This window comes from Mixophyes fleayi, chromosome 6 (genome assembly GCF_038048845.1).
Source record: "Mixophyes fleayi isolate aMixFle1 chromosome 6, aMixFle1.hap1, whole genome shotgun sequence".
NCBI classification, from domain to species: Eukaryota; Metazoa; Chordata; class Amphibia; order Anura; family Limnodynastidae; genus Mixophyes; species Mixophyes fleayi.
In genome coordinates this window covers 140,084,590-140,097,963 of record NC_134407.1, presented here as the reverse complement: position 1 = coordinate 140,097,963, position 13,374 = coordinate 140,084,590, and the positions used below count along the sequence as shown (strand labels likewise).

The 13,374-nt window shown below is 42.7% G+C and overlaps 1 protein-coding gene across 1 annotated transcript; it reads left to right on the top strand.

Annotated features, from left to right (window-relative positions):
* Positions 1-1,690: 1,690 nt before the first annotated feature.
* SOX12 (SRY-box transcription factor 12) lies at positions 1,691-7,110 on the top strand. Its single transcript, XM_075176541.1, has one exon. It carries the CDS (start codon positions 4,988-4,990, stop codon positions 5,741-5,743), a length of 756 nt encoding a protein of 251 aa, XP_075032642.1. The 5' UTR covers positions 1,691-4,987; the 3' UTR covers positions 5,744-7,110.
* Positions 7,111-13,374: the final 6,264 nt, after the last annotated feature.

The window sequence follows — 13,374 nt, the reverse complement described above, 5'->3', positions numbered from 1 at the left end:
TATTATTATTTTGCTACTCACATTTGGACTCTCAAGCATTGTCTACAATTAGATCCGAGAACTGGTATTCAGCAAAAAAAAAATGGGGAAAATAATTACATTACAGTACTTGACAATTATACGTGGAGATTTAACTTCAATGTTGCCGAATAATACTCCAGTATTTTCTTTGTTCTGGCCTCTTGCAGCTGCGTGACGTCTATATATAAAAAAAATGCATATTGGGTATAAGAGCAACATCTAACAATATCTCTGTTCTTGGCACTTGCCACATACCGACCCCCTCATCAGCGATAGAAAAAAATCCAGTTAGTATGTGTATTATTGGTAAAGTTAAAACCCTGTCTTGCCAATCCTTCAACTGGTCTTATGAAGGAACACATGCGTTTTCCCCTTAAACCCTGTAAGGAGGAATATGGGTTATTTATTGTATCATTTCAATTCTATATTCTATGTCAGTCAAAGCTTTGCTATTTAACTTGAAAGGCATCACCCTGCACCTACTTTTGTTGGGTTGCTGGCCAGGCAGAAATGAGCCTGGTGCAAAAAGTAACAAACATCACCCCAATGACTAAGCTCACTGATTTTCTTTAAAATATCGCTAGCATTGAAAGTATATGATGACTCCTGATTACTGGCACCTCCTGAGCACCTGTAAGCAGGGGCGGGCTGGGCCATAGCCAAAGTCCATTCCTCTCTAGTACTTGGTGTGTGGCCCCTTCTCCGGGACCAGCCACCTTCTATCATTGACCGTGAATCTTATAATCTGTCCCCCCTCCCTCCATCTCCCTATGTGTGGCTGCCTCTTATCGGTGTAAGAGACCCAGTGTCACGTGCGACGCATGATTGGTGCTGTCCCATCTGTGCAGAGCAACTTTTTTACACAGTGCGGATGGAACAAGGTAAGTGTGTGTGTGGGGGGGGGGTGTATGTTAATTTAATGTGTGAGGGAAGGGAGGGGGATCTTAATATAATGTGTGAGAGAGGGGAGTATGTCAATATAATGTGTGAGGGAAGGGAGGGTTGGAGTGTGTTAATGTGTGAGGGAAGGGAGGGGGGAGCATGGTAATATAATGTGTGAGAGGGGGGAGTATGTTAATATAATGTGTGAGGGAAGGGAGGGGTGGAGTGTGTTACTGTGTGAGGGAAGGGAGGGGGGAGTATGGTAATATAATGTCTGAGAGGGGGGAGTATGTTAATATAATGTGTGAGTGAAGGGAGTGGGGGAGTGTGTTAATGTGTGAGGTAAGGGAGGGGGAGTATGTTAATATAATGTGTGAGGGAAGGGAGTGGGGGAGTATGGTAATATAATGTGTGAGAGGTGGGAGTATGTTAATATAATGTGTGAGGGAAGGGAGGGAGGGGTCTTAATATAATGTGGAAGGTAGGCTAATAATTTAATTTTAGGTTGGGGCTTAGGTTGAGTTTAGCTAGGGGCTAATTATTAATAGGTGCTATTTTATTTGTGGGGTGATGGGGAAATTTCATTTATTGGTGGGGCTATTTAATTTGATAGCGGGACCTATTAATTTAAGATGAAGTGATGGGTCCTTTAATTTATATGTCAGGGTGGTTTGGGGCTTTTAATTTAATATTGGGCTGAGTTTGGGGATATTTTTTAAATGTGAATATGAATTATTTAATGCCGGGGATTGGTGTGGGAAATAGGTATATTTATTACATGTAAATGCTATTTCATTTATTGCTGGGGCTGTTTGGAGGTAGGGAAATAGGTTTATTTATAAGTTTATTTATTTAATGGGAATACTATTAATTTAATGTTGGGGCTGGTTGGAGGGAAATAGGTCTATTTATGAAATGTGAATACTATTATTTGAATGTTGGGGCTGGAGGGAGGCCTATTTATAAAACGTGGATGCTATTGATTTAACACTGGGGCTGGTTGAGTTTTTCCCAAACAGGGCCTCCAACATTCCAGGATCAAGACAAGCAGCAACTGATCTGAAGACACCAGTAGTCACAGGTGACGAAAGTGACAAAAGCAGGTAGTAGAGAGCAGGACAGTCCAACTGTCCTGAAACTGGTGGGGCAGTTCCAAATTTGGGTGACTGTCTCACTTAGGATTTGGTCCGACTACAAGGACAGTTTTGAGGTATGTCCTGCTTCACACTGTACTGCATACGTACCCATTTTTGAAGGCAGCTGTTCGGGAGGGTGTACGTCGAAGGGGCGTGGCCATGCGTGGGACACCGTTAGGCTCCACCCCTGTCAATTTTATGTAAATTCGTCCAATTACAGCATGGGCGGGACCACGACGCCATGTTTAGCCTCGCCCCCACCCATCTTCAACAACGTAGACAGCTGGATCCGGGATTTTTGCCTGCTCTCTCGGGAGTCCGGGAGAACTCCCAAAAATTTGGGAGTCTCCCGGACATTCCGGGAGAGTAGGCAACTATGCTGTACTGCTAGTGAAGGCAGAGATGCGTGCACCTAACAGTAGTGCACACAGTTTTGCCTGTGTATTAGTCTAAAATTTTTCTGAAATGATCACCCCTGTCTTAAGTACCCCGGGCCCCCCAGAGTTTTAATCCAGCTCTGGACCACGGTGTCAGATTGATACCCAGTGCTCTGCTCAAGCCCTTATGCTGGTAAAAACATCAGGTTTTTAAAGCAAAAAGGCTTATTGCACTTTTATAAATCAGCCCATGTGTTCAGTACTGTAATTGAACAACATTAATTAATCTATTGCTATAATATGATATAAATATATACCCCATTATAATCAGCCAGGTATATAAAGACAAATGTAGGGGGAGGGACATAACAATATAAAATGCAATGTAAAGTGAGGTTTGTTTTTTGTTGCATTATTTATTTTCATTATTTAAGATTTATCAGCTATAATAATAAAAAATAGTGTGCTTGCCCCCCATGCTAAAATCAGCCAGCTAGCCCCTGCCTGTAACAACCAGTCCTTTTACAAGTAGAAAGATGTTCTCTGTCAGCCTACAAACTAGGAACACGCCTGTAAATGCTAGCTATTCACCTCTGAATCTGCTTTAAATTTTGTAATACATATTTAAATTTTGCATGTGGTAGTAATTTAAGGCTCATGGGTTTGCCCAGTGCACATATAGCTAGAAAAGCTCTGATCTGCCAAAGTCCTCCCTGTATTAGATGCTAAATTTGTGAAGATGGCTGGGGGTGGGGCTAAATGTGGCACCGTGGCCCCGCCCCCTGCTGTGATTGGCCAGCATTGCATAAGATTGACAGGGGCGGAGCCTAATGGTGCACCACACGTGCCCACGCCCCTTCGACGGACCCCCTCCCGGACAGCTGCCTTCAAAAGTGGGTAAGTATGCTTTATGTGCAGACCTATGTCAAATGCATTTGCACAAGATGCTACAAAAAAAACATACATGGTGCTGGGCACATTTTGCATGTTTGTAAATTACCTTACTGAGAATTAAATACAGGACAAATAATAAAAAGCAGAAGCAATTATGTCAGAAATGTAGAAAAGCTTCACTTTTACTCAAAGCCTGATTAACCAATAAACTAGGCCGCAGTTTAGGGTGCAATATTAGTGATAATGCATGCAATCAATTTACCGTACTAGGAACTATTGACATCACTGAGGCAAATCATGACCAATATTAATGAAGCTTGAGTTATTTTCATGAGACACTGGCTCAAAATGAATTCATAAGCACCATTCTCATGAATATAATTTCAGCCCACTTACTGGCTGCCCCCTCTGTGTATAGTTGACAGGTGCTCTTTAACTTGTAGTCAGGAGTAGTTGCATTTCAGATGCATGTCTGACAATGTATTATTATATCCTGGATTCATATGTTAATATTTATCTAAGAGGAGTATTTAAGTTGCAAAAATACCTCTATACTGAAATCCAATACACATGATATTATATGTATAGTAGAGTTTATAATCATAGTCATAATCTGGATAATCATTATTATCCAAAAATCCTTAATGTCAAATTTGGGGTTAACTTGGAACTACTTTATTTGGACTTTTTTTAATGAAAGCTAAATACGCTAGTTAGGACCTCAGGAGTTAAATTAACTCAACACTGCCACCAGCAAGCACTTGTGCTTATTGCAGTTATTACAGCGTGAAAATGACACAGAAGATGTCCTTGGAGTTCCTTTTATTTTATAATATACATGTGTGCTTGGACAATGTTGATAAAATACAGAGGTGGCAGATAGTAATACTTATTTGTATCTTGTCTGCCTGAGTTGTGTATATATGATATATACACAATTTGGAGTCCATTCTGATTCTATGCATGTGTAGAAATGTTTCTGTGTATGTAACTGGCATCTTTTCATACAGATGTGACATGGTGCAGGTGTCTGTTCCTCCTACACACACCATACACGTGCTGGCCGGCTCCCAGTCACACATGGCTGTGTGCACTGTCACACACAGTGTCACACACGGTCTCTGGGCTGGAGATGTCTGAGCTGTTCTCGTCTCTCTGCCCATTAATGAGCTGGTGCAGACTCAGACCCGCCCAGCAACCAATAGCAGCTCAGGAGAAGGGGGGGCTGCAGGCAGACTTGTGTTTACACCGACCCCCCCAGACTGAAGTGGGGAGACAGGCAGTGAGGCAGCGTCTGGGACAGAGAGAGAGCAGAGCGAGAGACAAAGGAAGGAAGAGGAAGAGAAGGAGAGCAGGGGGAGTAGATATAAAAACTCCTGGGCACTAACTGGCATTGTGACCTTATTTAGCTGTGTCAGCTCCCTCCTCAGCACCCTGCTCCACTACTCTCTCTGCCCACCTGTCCTGCTTCCTTTCTGTAGGTGCCCTTGTCCTGCTAACCCTTACATACCCTTCTCTTTCTACTCTGCCCTGTTTCCTGTCTTGAGCCCTCTGCAGCTTACTCCCCTCTCTCCACTCTTTTCTCGGTGCCCACTTTACTTGCCTACACACGATTTTGGACTGTCTACTAGAAGCAGCATGGCTATTGTGTAGCAACTTGTTTTTTCAAGTCTCAGGATGGTACAACACAAGACTGTGGAGAGTAGCCCCAAAACACCAGATGCTGTTCCTGGGGGGCCCAGCTGGTGTAAGACTCCTAGTGGGCACATTAAACGTCCAATGAATGCCTTCATGGTATGGTCTCAGATTGAGAGAAGAAAGCTGATGTCTCTGTGTCCCAACATGCACAACGCTGACATCTCTCGCAGCCTTGGCCAGCGTTGGAAGTTACTGGAGGACACGGATAAAATACCTTATGTCCGTGAGGCTGAACGTCTACGACTCAAACACATGGCTGACTATCCCAACTACAAATACCGGCCACGCAGACGTACCCGGGATCCAGCAGGCAGAACACGTGCCAGGCTCCCCCGTACCACCTCTAGTTGCCAACCTGCTCCCTCACCATGCCAGTCGGAAGTGAATTTGGGATCCAGCATGCACTGGGGGGAAGAAAGTCCTGGGTGGGGGGGGGATAAAGTTGACCAATCAGAAGAGACGCAGAATCGGGAGTCATCAGCACGTAGCCCAGAGGTGCCCCCTCATGCCCGCTCATTGCCGTCCTCCCCAGAGCCAGTTGAGGAAGATGAGGAACTGGATGAAAGTCTGCCTGGACTTTACTCTAGTTCCCTCAGCGTCCCACCAGACAGAGAGCTCCTTCCGAGCAGCGGATCTCATTTTGAGTTTCCTGATCACTGCACTCCTGAGGTGGTGGAGATGATTTCTGGGAGTGATATCCTTGGAAGCGTATCTGACCTGGTGTTCTCATTCTAAACGAAGACCCTACATCCCACAGAGAGGCATCGGCAGCAGGTAACACCTAGTGGAACTGTCAACAGACTTCTCCGACTAATGAGAAAGGTGAAAGCATGGAACACTCTCTCTACAGTCTTTGAGCACTTTCTGTCCTAACTGTCTATCCGGACACACACGCTTCAGTTTCTCAGGGTGCTCTCTGCTGTCTGTTTCAGCTTCTGGCTCATAGACAACTCCCTGCTGTCACTCACATTGCTGTCTGAATTCCTCGCTGTCTCTCAGTGCACTCTCTTTAGCTGTCCCTCAGAAGAATGATCTTTCATTCCAATCTGAGCACTCTCTACTGTGCTGGCATCATTTCTGGGCCTATAAGACAGACATACTGTGCACACACACATACACACTCTGCATGTGTCACTAACTGTCTGTTAACCTGGTCCTGACTGATTCCTGAAGTCCAACCGGGTGCAAAAAATCCCAGAGCCATGAGGCAGGTAAGGACATATGCGTGTGTGTGTTTGTGTGTGTGTGTGAGAGACTTCATGCTTGTGTTCATATCTATCTGTATCTCTCTACCTGTCTGTCTGTCTAGCTGTCTGTCTGTATGACTATCTGTCTGTATGTCTGTCTATCTTGTCTGTCTGTCTTTCTCATATCTATCTATCAATCTATTTATCTCATTTGTCTGTCTTATCTCAGCTTTCTATATTATCTTATATGTCTGTCTTATCTCATCTTTCTATGTTATCTATCTGTCTCTCTTATCTGTCTGTCTCCCTTATCTATGAAATCTTTTATATTTTCATCCCCCTCTGTACAATGTAAAACCTCAGGACAAGACCTCAGGACTCTTTCCCTGTAATTCAGGGTCTCAGACACCATCAATAAACCTCAGGACCCCACTCTGCACACGACTCCTCCCCTTTGTCTCACTCTTATCCTCAGAAGCTCTCAGGAAGTGTTACTGACCTCAGATCCCCTCACATAGCAGGGGGGAGACCAGCCACTATACAGCTCCATACAGCCTCAGCTCTGTCTATATGTCTAGCTCTGTGTCTCCCACGTGTCTATGCACATGTGCATTAATCTCTGCCACTGCCAGAATCTGTGCATGTATACATAATGCATGTCTGAGCTACATCTCTCCCACACAGCAGTCTTTCAGTCTCCTCTTTTACACTAAACAATAATTCTGTGTCGCATATCTTCTCTCTAACACAATATATATTTATACAGAGGAGTGTGTGCCTATATCTTAGACTGGATAAGAAGAGGCAGCACAGTAGAGAGTGCCAGTACTGAGAGGCAGGAATGCATTCCATATAGAGGGTTATATCCTAAGATAGGAGGTCTATTCCCTTTTTTTGGAAGATATCAAATATTTTTTGGGGTTGGGAGGGCTGGGAACTGGGATGGGCTCATTCTTCAAAGCTGGGGCTTATTTCTAGGGGGATGGCTGTTTTCCCCTTAATTCATGGCCCCCCTCTTGGGAATTTCTCAGATTTGACTTGCTCAGGAACTGAAGATTAATGCAGGGAATTAATATTTGATTGTAAGGACTTGGAGCATGGGCATCTGGTGGTATTGACCAAATTCACAAAGAAGGCTTGTGTTCCAATGATGCCAGCAGGGCGGAGACACTGAGCAGTTAGACTTCCATCAGGGCTGGGGCACTGAGGGGTTGGTTACCAGCAGGCAGTGTCATCATAACCCATGGATCATGCTATTTGCACATTTGGAATTTACTTGGAATGGAGCCAAGTTGTGATTTTTTTTTTATTGCTAAAAGTTTAAAAACTCCCAGATCCTTGACCTTGGATTCTCGCCAGGTGGAACTGGAAGTTAGGGGGTTGGGTTAATGAGAAATAGTAATAGAATGTTTGGGAGGGATATATTAAGGGTTGTGTACAATATGATGGTGAAGAAACCATAATTTCTGAACAATAAAATGCAAATCAAAATGTGTTTTGTGTCATAGTTAAGTGCTAAACATTTATGGTATGTCACAGAGTAGTATAGTATTACCATGCATGAAATAGCAATGCAGGGTATTGCAAAGTTACCATGTCAACTATGAGGTTAATTTATAGCTTGTGTTATGTAACCATGTTGAATATTGTAATGCAGGGTACTGGTGTACTATATCCTATTTCAGAAGGATTTGCTCAAAGAGAAATATTACAGTGCAACATTGCAGAGTAATAAAAAGTACTATTGAACACTATGGAGGAAATTCAATTCAGTGCGAGGTCCCTCTTTATGAGGTGTGAGCAAAAATTGGCAATATTTTTGGTAACAAAAATCCTGCAGAGTCTTGTTACATGAGGCTCCTTCAGGACCTTCTGCTGAATTGACTTCTCCTATATGTGATGGGAAGAGTCTCAAAGTCAAGGATACAGTGGTTAGGTGCAACATATGCGTTTTCACCAGGCAACTCAGACTTTTTAACATAAACGAGCATTAATCAGCTCAAGCAATACAAACAAAAATGAACTGATTGAAAGAAAACGACAACACCTATTTCCCATTGAAGGCACTACTTCACTTCTTGGCCACTCTCCATTAACTGGTCAGCTAAGAAGTTTACCACTTCCACTCTAGTGTTAAAATACATCAGTTATCCTGGTGATGTCCCTCCTCAGTCAGATACTGTGGTCCCTCAGGATGGTTCCAGCTATCGGGACAGGTTTTACTCTAATTCCCTAATACAGGCGTCAATTGAGGCTTGGTTTATCAACCATGTTCAATATTGTAATGCAGGATACCAGTGTACTTTATCCTATTTCAGAAGGACTTGGTCAACAAGAAACATTACAGTGCAGCTTTACAGACTAATACAAAGTACTATTGAACACTATGGTGTGTATGTGTGTGTGTGTATATATATATATATATATATATATATATATATATATATATATATACACACAATTATAGTATATACAACAATATTGTACTATAAGCCTTCTCCTTACTTTTATAATGCAGCCAGCCGTATAAAACTTTACTTGGTCATTACTTTACTCACTACTGCAAACCCTGTAAGGAGCCAATGTGGAGCTCCCAGAGCTGCCTTCTCCCATTCCCAGTGCAAGGGAGCATAGAAGGCAGTCCAAACAACCTCGCTGGGACCTGCATTGTGTTGATATTATTAGGCATAAAATGTTTCCTGCAACATGTGCAGGGACTGGAGCGGGCATAACATAACATTTGGCACATAAAACATTTTACATTCATGGAAAACAAAAATATCCAATTCCGGAATTCTGTTCTGCAGCATGTGAGGGGGAAGGGCTTCCCAGCCACACTTAGAATGTCCACTAGGTATTGCTTTTACCTTTGTGAGAGATCTTGCATTAAAAGTCAGCTTTATTTAAAGCTTCCAAGCTAAACCAATTTATCTTAATTTACTAGTAAATGAAAATAAGAGCAGCCTGATATTGAATAATACATTGTATGATCATCTTCAACTCCCAATATTTCTGTCTAAATAGTATGTCAAGAGTTGTAGTTCCACTACAGCTGGAGGGCTCATTGTTCCCTATTCTTCTGTAACAGGACTTTACTTGCCAGATCAAATATTTTCAAGATACATAAGAACTGTTCAACCACACTGTCCAGTTTAATTAATAAGCAAAGTCACTGCAGCCCAGGCTCACTCGGTGATGCTCGATATAGAAATTGACTAGCTCCTTAGAATCAGTGACAGAGTAAAATATGATCCATGCTCAGGAAAATGGTGGACACCCAATATTTGGTAAAAGCCAAACTTTATTATATAATGAACAGCGACATGGGAAAACACAGCAAATCAACAGAAGTGTTTCAGGTTTAAAAGCCCTAAATGATAGGCTTGATGCTCATAACCTGTCAGCTTCATTAATGTCACTGCTTGTTTTATAAACGTTTGCTTTTACAGAAGATAGGGTTCCTGAACACAGATTATATTTTTGCTTATGGAAGATAAAAGTTTCAACAGGGTTCCACAAAGAACTATCAGAGAGTATGTAGCAATCATGATCTCCTCTTGGTCTATTAGCTGTCTATTCCAGAAACACTTAAAATAGGATCATCACAGAGATAATACATACAGACCATTTTCATTTGAAAAAGTATACTCTTAAATGTCATTTCTGTTTCTGTACTGCAATTGCGTGATCACATTTAAAAATGTGTACATTTTAGATCAATATAACACATTAACTTTTATATACCACTGTCAGCAGAAGACATCTTATGGTCAGCAGATGATAAGGTTAACAAATTGTCAGCATATCCTGTTTTGTATTTGTTTGGAGATCCACTTATCCTTGCTGCTTATCCATCAACTGTCAACACAAAGAATGGAGAAAAGATGAAGAATGCCTTGGTTTAACTCTGGAGAATAAAAACCTAGTTTCTGCAATGCAGTACAGGAATGCACAGAAGTTAAGTAATATTATCATAAAGCAACATTTATGAACTGTGTTTGATATAGAGGTGCGTTTGCCACAATCCTGCCTGTGTATTACAGGAGGCTCACATCACTAGTAACATACTATGTGCTGTCTGTGGCTCCCTACTTGTCTTAATTTACCTCCCATTTCATGACACTACCTTTGTCATATGCTGCTCTGTCCTCACTAATAGTCTTCCACACATAATTTAACAGTCTGAGCTTCTGTGAGTGTTCTAATCATCTGGTTACATTTTGTACTATCTCCATCCATTTCTAAACTGGGGACAGCCTGACAAGTAGTAGATGAAGACTCAGAACAAAAAAAATCCTAATACAATAGTCAACACACACCTTAAAAAGCCACTTAATTGTCTGGGGTCAGCCTGTCTAACTAACGTAAGGCAATTATGTTTCTGTCAGTACTGTCTCTTTAAAGCAGTGCAGTTAAAAAAAAATAAATTAATGGGGTTCACAAAGGGGCCTTACACTGCAATTTCTATTGTGAAGAAGCATCGGATCACATTATGAGATTAGTGAATCAGCATGACATTTTTCTACATTTTTAGCAGCAGATTAACCCATCATGCTGGTGAGAAAATGTTACCATGCAGTCATGGACTAGCCTTCTAGATATAATGTATCAATGCCTTGACCTCACTATGTGGCATTGGAATCACAAAAAAGAAGATCCAAGTGGAGTAGTCTTACTGGTGGGGAGAGACACTGATGGCCCCTGACCATGCTTGAAACATAAAGGGCCTGATTCAAGTCTGAATGCAGCTTGTACACAAGTTGAGTGTTTTAAAAAAGCACAGAACCTGAGCGTAGTTCCGAACATATTCAAATCAAACAATATCTCAAGATACGTTTCGATTTGAATTTGGGTGTAAGTACGCTCTGCCTAAAGAGTACTTGCCGTACATAGAAGCACAGAATAGACTGCAATGTACACACGTATGTGTACAATAAAAGGTCACATCAGAACGTATAACATTTTTACTTGATCGGTACAATCATTAATATGAACATTTATTTTCAAATATATAATATTCATACTTCTTTTTTAATATTAATTGCATAAACAAGATACGCTACACAGGCGGACACCTGAACATGAATCAGGCCAACAGTGTTTATTTAGTAATAGTCTGTGCTGGATAAAAAGAAAAAAAAAAGAATGGGCCAAATGCTGACCAAATGGAGCTCTTTAGGCCTTTGACAAGTGGTACTACACAAAGTAAAGTTATAGCTTGGTTATTATACTTTGATATACTCGACTTAGTCAAGTAGATGTAGTTAACTTGTGTCAAACCTGGACACTCAATTGGTGTTTAGTATGTGATAATGCTGAATCTTGCAATGGTGTGACTTTGTGTAAAGAACCTGAAATGCTCTATAATCATTTTGTATCTTGTAATGTGATAGAGATATGTGAAGGTGAGAAGTGGATAGGTATCAGTGTTAACTCCTGCAATGATGTGCATTTATGTAAAGTACCTGAGGTAATAGGGGAAAATTTTGAAACCCCTAATAATAGTGAGATGAGTAATGATGTTAACAGCACACATGTTACAGTGATAGAATCTAAATCTGTTTTTCCACTGACTTCTTGTCATGAGGTAGGGACAGCAGACAATATTCCTGCAAATGTGGTCCTTGGAACTGATTTAGGGAGCATTCTATCTCAGTATGTCTCCACTGATGATAATGTTGTCTCTGCTGAAAGTACCCATGTTTTTTCCAAGGCACCAGGCTGTGACAGGCAAAAGGTATGTTCAGTTGTACCCAGTGTCAGGGTGACAGGGTAATTCCGGGTAGGCCCCGATGCTTGAAAGCCCCGCCCCCTTTGTTGGTGGGGCGGAGCAGCAGATGACCGCTCGTCACGAGCGATTTCCCTTACAGAGAGCCGCGTCTCGGCTCTCTGCTCCTTGTTGTTGCCGGCAATGATGTTCAGTCATGTGGAAGAAGACCTGCCCACAGAGGAGGAGGAGCTGCCGCCCAGAGGAACAGGATGAAAAGAGCCAGCCATTGTTGTTTGTGAAAAAAGGTTAGTACAGGTGAGCTCACCGAAAGCCTGTCATTATAACAGAGAGGGGAGAGGGATGAGGGGAGGACAATAAATTGAACAGGGGCACTACTGTGTGGCATAACATAGTTTGGGGGCACTACTGTGTGGCATAACATTGTTTAAGGCACTACTGTGTGGCATAACATAGTTTGGGTGTACTACTATGTGACATAACATTGTTTTGGGGGCACTACTGTGTGGTATAGAGGGGCTGACTATACTAAACTATAGGGGGCTGCCTATCTATACTAAACTATAGGGAGAGGGGTTGCCTATCTATACTAAACTATAGGGGGGCTGTCTATCTATATTAAACTATAGGGAAGGGGGCTACCTATCTATACTAAACTATAGGGAGGGGGGCTGCCTATACTAAACTATAGTGGGAAGAGGGGCTGCCTATGCCAAACTATAGTGGGGGTGCTAGCTATGCTAAATTATAATGGGAGGGGGGCTGCCTATGCCAAACTATAGTGGGGGGCAGAGCCGTCGCCCAGGGCGCAAGCCCAAGGGGGCGCAGCAGCTGCCCGCTACCTAGCCCTATCTTCTGCCTTTTACCCCTGCAATGGTGCCTGCGATGACACCAAGTATGTGAAAGAACTACAACTCCTGGAAGTGTGCGACTGTCGCGGATTATTGACCCCGGTGGTTGCAGGGACTAATCCTCTACTCCCTCCGGCATGGACTCATTATAGATGCCGGGCTGGCGGGGGAGAGACTTGCGCCGCGGAGGATCACGGGAGATGTAGTTTCCGCTGAAGCACGTTGTCTCAGTGTTGTGTTGAATATACAGAACTTTATTGTTCCCGCGCACAGCGAGATGGCGGGTCGGAGAGCCCCCCCCCTGGAGTGGCTCCTTGTATCTAGGGTCAAATTTCCACAGTGCTCTCCCATCCCTCAGCAAACAGGGGGGTTGGAGGGGGGAGTGGAGATCAGCTGTGCTTCCACAGAAGCCCCCTGCTGAGACTCGGACAAAATGTCTGAACTAGTCCTATGGAGAACAATGGATACTAATTGGCTTCCCCCACCTCCAAAGATAAGGTAGCTGTCAGCCCCTCCTAAAATCAACATCTCACACTACTTTGTGATGTCACAGGATCCCCAGATGTTCCATGCTTCCTGTAGAGGAAGGAGGGGGGAGAA